The sequence below is a fragment of the Limulus polyphemus genome, unplaced genomic scaffold (genome assembly GCF_000517525.1).
Source record: "Limulus polyphemus unplaced genomic scaffold, Limulus_polyphemus-2.1.2 Scaffold2220, whole genome shotgun sequence".
Taxonomy (NCBI): domain Eukaryota; kingdom Metazoa; phylum Arthropoda; class Merostomata; order Xiphosura; family Limulidae; genus Limulus; species Limulus polyphemus.
This window is the reverse complement of record NW_013667830.1, coordinates 49458-60515: the sequence shown is the minus strand read 5'-3', so window position 1 is coordinate 60515 and position 11058 is coordinate 49458. Positions and strand designations below refer to the sequence as shown.

Below are 11058 nucleotides of genomic sequence, written 5' to 3'. Positions count from 1 at the left end.
TACAACATGACACAAAAATTGATGTTTATCTGTGTTTTTTATATTTACTTTTAAATTAAGAAATTTAGTAATGTATAGTACTAAAATCTGAATTATAATCTACAGTTTGATACCAAAGTTATTGACATAAATTCTTGAAATAGTAGTTCAATATAATTTTGAAGTCAACAAACAACATGACATGGCCTTTCATCCATGACTTGTCTCGAAAAGGTTAATATTCAAAAATCTATTTGAAGTTTATATTAGCCACAATGCCTTTCAAAGAGACTGAAATCACAGCCAAGTTACTGAGTTATTAACAAATTTTCCAGATGCAAGCCTCTGTGGAAAGAAATGTTACTTAATCAAACTGAAATTACTAAAAATCTGCAATCATAAACAAAATTGTAAGAAGTAGTATTTAATTTCTATAATAAAGTAGTAATTAATTTTTTATTGGGGGGGGGGGGTATAAAGAGCAACTCTAACAGAAGTAGTTGATAATGAATTCTTTGACAAAAATAGTAAGTTTATATTTCAATAACATACCTGTGAGCCTCCCTGATCACAGTCAATATAACGAGGCATGGGGAAACGAGTCTGTAGGATTTCCTGAGCATCATTAACTGGAGCCTGAAGAAGTTGCCTGAAGTTCTCATGTTCAGGTGAGTTTTGATAACCAGCCTTTCTCCATTGTGCTATGGTCTAAACACAGAATTAGTTCATTGACTTCTTAAACAAACAAGATTTACATAGATTACTTAAGAATCATGTGAAAAATTACTTTAAAAATTGCAAGTTCCTCTTTTTTGGTTAGTAGTTGTAAAAAAACTACTGATGCTGCTAAGACAAATACAAAGATGTTGCTTTCCCATACATATTTAACAGTTAAAAAACAAACAAATTTGATGTTAGTTCATATGGTTACCCACAATGCATAGCAACTAGAATCCTACCCATAGAGATAATCTTGAAAGGCTTTAAGTAGCAGGATTTTTGTTTTTTAATTTCGCGCAAAGCTACACGAGGGCTATCTGTGCTAGCCGTCCCTAATTTAGCAGTATAAGACTAGAGAGAAGGCAGCTAGCCATCACCACCCACCGCCAACTCTTGGACTACTCTTTTCGTTACTCATTTGAAGTCACTATGATCTTTTTTTTATTGGGGGGGGGGGGATGTATGTAAGACTACTATTTCCATGAAAACTATATACAGTTAGCATCCAGTTTCCACCCACAAAAATGCTTTAATAGAAATTTTTTTCCATCAAAGTGGGAATAAAATTACTACTAGAAAGAAATGTAAAAAAAACAAAACGTTATGTTTTAATCAAGAATGACTGACTGTAAACATTTTTCTTCTTCACAGGATTTACTAATAATAACTTTGATCATTATGATTAAAAATTAAGTCCACATCAAAGTTTCTAAAAACTTCAAACAAGCAACTTATAAGCTCAAGACAGCAAGGATAATTTTAATCTTTTGAAGATGATTTAACACTTAATGTTGCTCACAGGCTATTGAACTAAAAGTGTGAGCCACATTTTATTTTTATGATTTAATTCAACTGTTTCTTTGGAAACGTCGATAAGAAATTATAACATTGTTGGAAAAAGATATCTTTCTTCTACCAACAAACATTACATTGTACACTATAAAATCTAAAGATAAGTACACTAATGGATAACAGTTATATCCTCCTGCATGTATGAAGCTTTAGAAAATTTAAAACAGGCAGAGAGTTTTGATAAAATCAAATTAGGCATATTCATCATGGATAACTGGAAATAAGAAAAAAATAAAATAAATAAAACTTGCTTACCTCTCCATGGAAAATGACAATATGGAAAAATGTGTCCATAAGCAGGATCCTATCGGGTTGTATACTGTTGGTGTCTAGCAACACAGGCTGGGATATAAAAAAATATTCTTTTAGTTTAGTTATTCTTAAATATATACTAGAATTTCGTTACAGAATATGCTGTAAAATGTTTCATTTTAATAATTACATGTGGCAAACCAAACAACTTATGTTTTCTCAAGTTGTCACACGTGTCACATATTTATGAAAATAAGCAATCTAATAACCAAAGTACTTTCAGAAAGAATGTTTTTCTTCCTCCCTGAAGAAAGGTGGTTTAATCCATTAAAGTTTGTGTTACTAAGTTTCTCTTGCCATGGTTCATCTACTTGACTGATCCCACGTTTTCTCAGTATCATTATTTATGTAATTTGATTTTGTGGAAATGTTTCTCGTTAGAGACTGGATGATGAAATCTTGGTAACAGAAACACTTTCAAGCTTTCTAACAATCTTATCTCCTGGTTTAAACATACAAGAAACCTGATACATTGTTCAATACACCCACACATCAGGTTCTAGTCCAATCACATGAGATCAGTCAGTAAATAATTGCTCAATTTCCCACAATATCATGAAATCCCATTACATACTGGTATTACCTCTTAGTCTCCCTATTAGAAATAATAATAAAGATATGTTTTAAAATTTGGTAGATCAAATAAGATCATATAAAACTTTATAACAATATAATGTCATCATAAAAATTGCATCACCAGGAACAAAAATCAACAATGTAAAAAGAACCACTCATACAATTACAGCCAAAAAAAAGTTAGTTTTTTATGCCAGTTTTTTTATTAGCTTCAAATAATTAATTAACAATTATAAATAACCAGAGCATTTTGTTATAGTTACCTCGGGTGGACCATTGAAAGAGTAGGCATAAAGAATAGGTTGGACCATGATCAGAGATTGGGTGAGGTCTTCTCTCATTAACAAATCTCTGTAGCAAGAGAAACAAACATTTAGTTTGTCTTGTGAGTTTAGTACGCAGGTAAAAAGCAATGATTTGTTTTTTTTGTTATGTCTTTCACTTCGCAACTCATATATATTTATAGAAAAACTTTACGATTTCTTTCATTAGGCTTATATTTGAAAGTGCAACAAAAATTCCTAATAAATTTTCATGATTTTTTCTTAAAACCTCAAACTACTGAAGATACTTCTCTCATTTTTTAAAACATTATCATATCTTATAGCTGTTTGAAACATTCTTTTGATCAGGCTTGGGTTTTAAAATTCAGCTTATAATCTAAGGAATTAAAAGTCTCAGAATCCTTAAGAAATGAATTAATTTTATTAAAATTGGATATGGACAATTTGGTTGTAATTACAGATTATTCTACCTACCTCAAAAAATATGGGCATTATTTTAAATGATTAAGTTCTTAATTTAGAGAAAATACTTTCTAATTTTCTTTTCAATCTTGTTACCAAATTTAACTTTTTTTTTTGCAATGATTTGTTTGTTTGTAGTTAAGCACAAAGATACACAATGGGCTATCTGTGCTGTGCCCACCATGGTTATCGTAAGTCCATAGACTTACCACTGAGGAGTTTTTTGCAATGAAACTAAAAACATTTTTGATTCTTAAACAGATTTAAACATTTAAACCAGTAGAATAAAATCAGGCTTAACAAAACAGCACCTATAATATGAGGTCTCATCAGGGCTGTTATTGAATACTTGAAGAAACTGTGAACGACGTAAATGGAACATGAACTGAGGATAAAGTGAAAAATTTTCAGCAAAACGAAATGAGTTGGGGTCATCTTTGCTGTACTCTCCAAACTTCTGACACTGTAAAAACAAAAAGTATTAAATATTAATATACAAACATTTTCAGCCATGCTCAGTATTCAAACTCTTTAAAATACTTAGTCTTTTTGTTGCAAAACATTAGCTTAGCAATACAAAACTAAATGGAAAAAGTTGGTATTATTATTATTATTAATACATCTATTCATACATTTCATACTAATGAAATCTATGCACCAATATATAAACAAATTATTTCTTCTCATATCAAGTTACAAAATTTGATTTTTCAAGGTGTAGACCGATCTTCTGTTAGAGTTCAAGCACTCACCAGTTTTATCAACATTCGGTCCAGCCACCTTAAAACATCTGCTCCATCATCACTTTCTGCACGGAAACATGCAATTCTTGCCATCAAAACAGCAGCAGCTTCCTGGTCAAACCCTGCAGCGATGTGGTGAAGATTGGTTGTTGCATCTGCCCAGCTGATAAAGTATATTAGGTAACATACTGTAAATTTTTCATGTACTTCCAAAATAAGAATTTTGAACACCTTTTTCAATACAATAAAAATACCTAAAATGTGTTTTTATACACTTGCCAAACTTTCATGCAAAGATTATATTTCAAGCAATTTTCTCAAATATTTCCTACTTCCATAAGATTATTTGTGAATTGGAATATAAGTTTTCTTGGAAAACATTTCCCCCAGAAGTGTAGGAATAACAATAACCTACAATCCACTAGTCTACTCAAACTATTATTAATTTATATTTCCTTTCTGAGCCACTACTAGGACTTTATTTAATAAAATACATAAGGTTTTTTATAGAACAAAACTAAGTTTCTTAGCAATTCCAACCTATTATTGCTAGATTAATCAAACACCTTTTCTCAAGATAAGAACCCAACCGAGTAAAGAATGCAAGTTCAATCTACTTCTTTTCACATTGGAAAGATGTCACAAAGAACTTACTCAATTCCAAGTAGAGAATTAATTACATTCAAACATAATTAACATGAAATAGGTTGCTCTGTAACTGGAAATATCAAGCTACGTTATTTTTTTTTCAGATTATTACTTACATTCATGCACATACACAGGATGGGGGGAGGGGTTCAGCAAACCCACCTATTTTTGTGATGTAAACAAATTATGCTTATATAGTTATAGAGCAGCTAATTATGGTATTTAATGTTTTCTACATAGTCTACATTCTTTTGATGAAGCATTAACATTTTTTGGCTTAATATAGTCACATGCCCCCAGACCCCCCCCCGTAGCATTAGCATTCTTCAAACATTCTGCCTAGAAGTCTGACATTTCATACATAAATTCAGCAGCAGCCATCCAACAGTATACACTACATGATTTCAGTGTTACTCAAAGTAAACCTTATCTGTTTCCAGAGAGTAGTAGCAAGTCCCTGTAACACAGGACTTAACTATGTGTTTTAGTTTACAGGTTCAGTAACAAAGCTAATTATTTTTTAACTATCAGATTAACTATATTTTAAAACTTAAAATATCTGTACATTGATAATTATGTTACATAACATTAAATTATTTCTTATATTCATAGTTAATCTGATTTTTCCTAGCAACAAGCCATATAAACAAAAACTTCTATTGTTTCATTAAAGTAAATCAAACCTTACTTTCGGGCAACTGTTGTCACTCTAACTCGTTTCTGACCACTAGAATGCTGGTATTGCATAATCAACTGAACACAACCTCTCCCACCTTGGGGAATTGGGGCATTGTGCTGTAAAAAAAAAAAAAAAGGTTGAAAACAAATATATATAGCACATAAGACACATTTCCATGGAATTATAGATAAACAATAATGATCTTGAAAACTGTAATTGGATAAACACACATAAAATGCACAAAGTAAATTAAAGACCAAATTTAAAATTACAAAATATGGATTCATTCTTTATACATCACATATTTGTAAGTAATATGATATATGACACATGAGAAACTTGCAAACATTGCATTACACACTTGGGAGAATCATGTGGCAGGTGGCAGCACAGTAGCAATGAGCTGGATTTTCTTTGTGAAACCTTCATGAGTAATGTTTCATCAAACAGGTTCTTTGACATGTATGAATTCTGACTTCTGTCACATGATTTGAACCCTAGTAAATATTTTCTCTGAGGTTGTTCAAAAACAACCCACAAACTCTAAGGAAGTTTAAAAAATACAGTAACTCAAGAGAAGTAAGGAATTTGCCAGAACATAGCTCACATACTTGTAAGATATGATATTTCATGTGACATCACAAAAGGAGGACATACTGAACATGTAATTCACGGTCCATTTAATCTATGAAGTGTGTGATGCGATTCTGCCATGTTTCTCATTACAGGTACAAAGTGTAGAATGTATATAAAAAATCACCTTATATATATATATACAAAGGTAAATCTCTATATCACTCATAGCAATAATATCAAAATTAAGAAGCATAACTGCACAATACCTGATTAATCACTTCAAAGAATATTCCAACTGTGGTGTTAGGGTTAATACCACAGAACTTCCACTGACAAGTTCCTCCAATACCTAGTTCTGTATCTGATACACTGGCACTCTTTGTGTTCATTGAAATGCAAGATCCTATTGCTCCAGAAACTTTCAACTCCCTGGATGTCTACAGAGAGAAAATAATCTAGGGTTCTAACTTTCTATGAAATTATCTAAATGTTAAGATAATTGCTCTTACTTTATAAGTTTGAAAAATGTTTGTTCTATAGCGACCTGAAAATTACATGATAGAATTTCATTCAGCTGTAGACTCTCAGCTGGTTTGCAGTCTAATGAACTTTTAATTTGCAGCAACTTAAGTCGTACCAAAACAAAAACTTTAAAATCTCTAATAGAGTAGGTGAAATATAACAAGTATCAAATACTGGGTTGCCAATAAACAAAAATATATATACACACACACACACATTAAAAAATTACAATTAATGAATTTTAAGTTAGGCTTACACATAATAGTTTATTTTTTTTATGATGGCTCATGACAAAACTTCACTTTATTTTTTCTCACCACCTGTATTATTTATTTAGAAAATAGATAGGAAAAACAGCTGCAAAGTTGATGTCTTTCTATACATTTATTTCTAACTCAAATAGATTTTTGAAGTTGATATTATGAAAAACTGAATGAATATTATTTGTTACCAATTTCCAATCTTCTAAAGCTAACAAAATTAAAAATATATCACCTGAAAAGTGGATTTTTTTTCTCACCATCTATCTTTTTATCTTTCATGGAATGTAAACTTCTAAACTTAAGTTATTAAGTCAGAAGCCTTTCTTGATCAAATGTCTTCAAATAAACTTAATATATCACATCTCTGTTTCTTTATGTACCATGTAAAGACAATAAAATTTTATCATTTCCCCTGGCTTGTTTATTTTGTTGAAGAAAGATATTTTATTGCAAAATTTCTTTCAATAATGTGAGTTAGCACATGACATCCCTAGACATGTGATATTATTATTGCTGATATGCATATGAAACTTGACTTTTAGGCCAACGGCTATAATGCATTGCATAAGAGTGTAGTATACAGCTGTGGTACATAATAGTTTTTATTTTATCAAAAATTTTAAATTCACCAATAAAATTTCATTTTAATTTTTTAATGGCTATTTTGATTCATGCATCAAGAAGTATTTCTGTTTTAGATGTTTAAGAGTTATTAAGTATTGTAGGTGTAAATGCAGAAATGGTAGTATTTTGCCACAAGGCTGGAAAGGTTAAGATACAATAAGTTGTTCACACTGTCCAGAAATGTAGAGAAGAAACTAGTTTAAATTAGGACTGAACAAACTTAGGAGTGAGAAACGTCAATGTCCTAGTCAAAGACATCCAACTCCTAATACAGGGTTCCCATGCTTTCGTAAGAAAAGTTCAAGAATAATTCTCAATGTTTTTCAGAATATTCTCATTAATTTCATGAATTATTTCACAGTTTTTCTTAGAAATTATAGCATATGATTGGTGATCAATAACCATAACATTGTACTTAAAACTATGAACTTTTATCATCAATGAGAAAAGCATTACGAGTATTTGTTGTGGTTACACATAAAAAACCACCAAATACCCATCAAAACAGCCAAAATGACTAGAAGTTCACTAAACAACTCATCTCTACTGCTAGCATCACTAAAAAATAACTAAAGAATAACCCATTGATAAAAATTCTTTAAAAATGATAAAAACATAACTGGCAAAATTAGTCAATATCCTCATATATAAAATTCAAAACTTGGATTGACTTATAAAACTTGTAGAAATCACACTTCAAAATAGCTTATCATTATCAGTGCCATTTTTCCAGAGTAATGCTTTATTGAACACCCCATACATTCTGCAGCTTTTTGAAATACATTGCAACACTCATGTAAACCATAAGAGCCAACGTTGAGCAGTGACACATTATAATCATTTAACAGAACATCTTGAAACATTCTGTGGTGTGTCAAGTTTTCATTGGACCTATTCAATGACAGCTGAAGCATGTTTCCCATTAGCAGTCCAACGGTAGTCTAAATCACATCAAACACATCCTTAGCATGACCCATGGAGTTAAAATCAATCTATCTTGTTGCACATGATTATACTCCCAAAATCTCACCAATATGTTTGTTTACTTCTTTTGAAGATCTGTGTTTAGGATTTTATCAAAAAGCAAGACTTTACTTTGCAACATGTTCATAAACTAAAAAGCCAGACCAAAGTAAAAAGGTATATTACTTTGGTTTCCCCACAAGTAAACTTATCTACTGGTAGGCAGTTAGAAAACAGTAGTTATATTACAAAACTTATGCAATACTAGACCTAAAAAATAGCCAGAGCTGATAGCTTTGAGATTCCATCAAAATTCTGCATGTAAGTTTCCTATCTTGCTTAGGAATGTTGACATGGTTTGTGGTTCTGTTGGAGTAGATGTCAGTGGTGATGCTTCCATTCTTCTTTCAACTGCTGACCTATCTGATGTTGCCAGTGATGGTTCTTTCACACTGGTAGTATGTGCAGTTGTACTGCTAGTGTATGCAGCAGACAAACAAGTCTTGTGCTTTGTCATTCATGTGGCTTACAAGTTGCGAGGTCCTCACTGAAACAATGTCATTGGTTTTGTTGCAGAGACGATATTTTGCTCTGAGGGACTTTTTCTCGGTCCTTTACCAACCTAGGGTTATACTTCACTTGTACTGGAAAAAAAGCACCCATCTCTCACCTCTACTGGGCACCTTAGGAGATAAGTAAGATTATGTATAAACATTAATACATACAGCATCATATTAACCTTTTCTCATATTGTTTGTCTGACAGACCTACATTTCTGGAGTATTTCAGATTTGTTTTCTGTCATCGAATGATTTGTATGTTTGTTTCTAGGTGGTAAAACTTTCACTTGAGCCTTCTGTTAACAATAATTGTTAACTTGTACAAAACTAAAATGAGAAACATCTCGTGAGTTATCTGGCTAACTGCAAAATATATTTCTTCACTTTTTGGTTCCCGACATTAGCAGATCTCAAACCAATAAGTCTTCTACACCTACCTTGCTTGAATATCAATAACATAAATGAATTATATCATAAATGTTAAGAATGTGTATCGTTGTAAAGTATTTACTTTCATAGATTTAGCAAAATTTGTCTATAAAAATGTCATATTTCAACTAATGATGTTCTGAAATTTTTACCTTTACTTCCAAAACTCCATTAAAAGCCATCTGAAACTCTCCTTTACTGTCTTTAGCAAAAACTCTCTGAAAGGTCTGTTTGAAAAGGGACGAGTTGAAGGAGTCTCCCATTACTACGTGCCCACTGAAAAAAAATTCTAATTAACTTCTTTATTTTTACGTAGCACATGTAATATGATGTAACTAATAGTTTACTCTTCACTAAGAATGACTGAAACATTAACGTCAGGATTCTTAAAAGAAAAAGTTTTTTTTATATAAACAATAGAACTGATCTTCAAACTTCTTCCTAAACAAAAACTTAGGAAAAAGAACAGGAACAATGTAAATTTCAAAATCTGCATAATAATACAACTCTTTCAAACTCCAATTAATCATAACTTGCAACCCTTGTAACCTCTAACCGTGTATCAAGCAATACCCAATCTAAAACCACCACAATCTTGAGCACCTGGGTAATCAACTTTCAGGTCTCTTTCATTTGCTACCAGATGATGAGATTACAATTCAACGTGGGATGATTATTGGCTACTGACAAAACATCAACAGATTTAGATATGACAATGTTACTATGTCATCTCTCACCTCTACTGGGCACCTTAGGAGATAAGTAAGATTATGTACAAACACTAATACATACAGTATCATATTAACCATTTCTTGTATCATTTGTCTGATCGACCTACAATTCTAGACTGTTTTAGATTTGTTTCCATCTTCTGTCATCAAATGGTTTGTAATGTTTGTTTCTAGGTGGTAAAACTCTCACATGAGCCTTTGGTTAACAATAACTCTGAACAAGATATTTAGTTTGATTATCCCTTATCATTTTGAGGGATAATGTTACACTACTATCCGGTGTCAGTCATTTTGTCCCACCATGAAAATAAAATACAATTCAAATGAGTCATGAACTGGTATCATGCATAAATAAACTTAACATACAGCAAACTTAAACAACTTTATTACTGTTATTGAGCATTTATTATCTCTGATATAAATTAACGTTAACTACATTCATAGATGGCACCATGTCCTTATATATACATACACACCCACACAAAATTAAATTTTCTGTAAAATACCATATACACAGTGTGGAGGGAGGGCACACAATTGTCTTATATATATCTCAAAGTGCGCTACCACTCTCTACGGAGAAATGGAATGAAAGGAACTGCCACCATTATTGCAATAATACATAAACTCAGCTGAAATTTCTACTCCAATAGCCACCATAATGATGATATGACGAGCCATTATTTTGAGTTATACCAACTTCCTATTTTGACCTGCGACTTTTCAACTTTGGCCCATAAGACACTTCTGCGGCCATTAATCATGTGAAACACTGTGGAAGGACATTAACTCTATCAGCCCGGGCTCGGTCTCTGGGACCGACCTCGTAACCATTTTGTGCTTGTTATAGTTTTCATGCTATAACTTTTTAATTAGTAAGCAAATGTTAAAGAAATTTGGCAGATTATCAGTAAACATTATAATGCTTTCATACGCAAGATATAAATTTTTTATTAGGTCTTAAGGTTTATAAAGCAATGTTTATCCTATGTCTTTTTATTCTTTTTGCATATTGCCCATCTATCATGCAAAGTAATATTCATTTTAAGATTAAAAATACTTTTATACATAAAAGAAAATCTCAATTTCACATGCAAAATCTTTATAATGTCCAGATAGTTATCAAACATTTCTT

The 11058-nt window shown here is 31.5% G+C and overlaps 1 protein-coding gene across 3 annotated transcripts in view; it reads right to left on the bottom strand.

Moving 5' to 3' along the window:
- Window positions 1-11058, bottom strand: part of LOC106466320 (protein transport protein Sec23A-like) — a 33656-nt gene that overhangs the window by 4493 nt on the left and 18105 nt on the right. For all 3 annotated transcript variants that reach the window (XM_013926592.2, XM_013926591.2, XM_013926593.2), the window contains exons 11-18: window positions 9345-9468; window positions 6098-6268; window positions 5265-5371; window positions 3938-4091; window positions 3497-3648; window positions 2703-2790; window positions 1807-1893; window positions 532-687 (exon numbers count right to left, since the gene is read on the bottom strand). In XM_013926592.2, coding sequence (XP_013782046.1) covers window positions 532-687; window positions 1807-1893; window positions 2703-2790; window positions 3497-3648; window positions 3938-4091; window positions 5265-5371; window positions 6098-6268; window positions 9345-9468 — 1039 coding nt within the window. The remainder of the gene's footprint in view (window positions 1-531; window positions 688-1806; window positions 1894-2702; window positions 2791-3496; window positions 3649-3937; window positions 4092-5264; window positions 5372-6097; window positions 6269-9344; window positions 9469-11058) is intronic.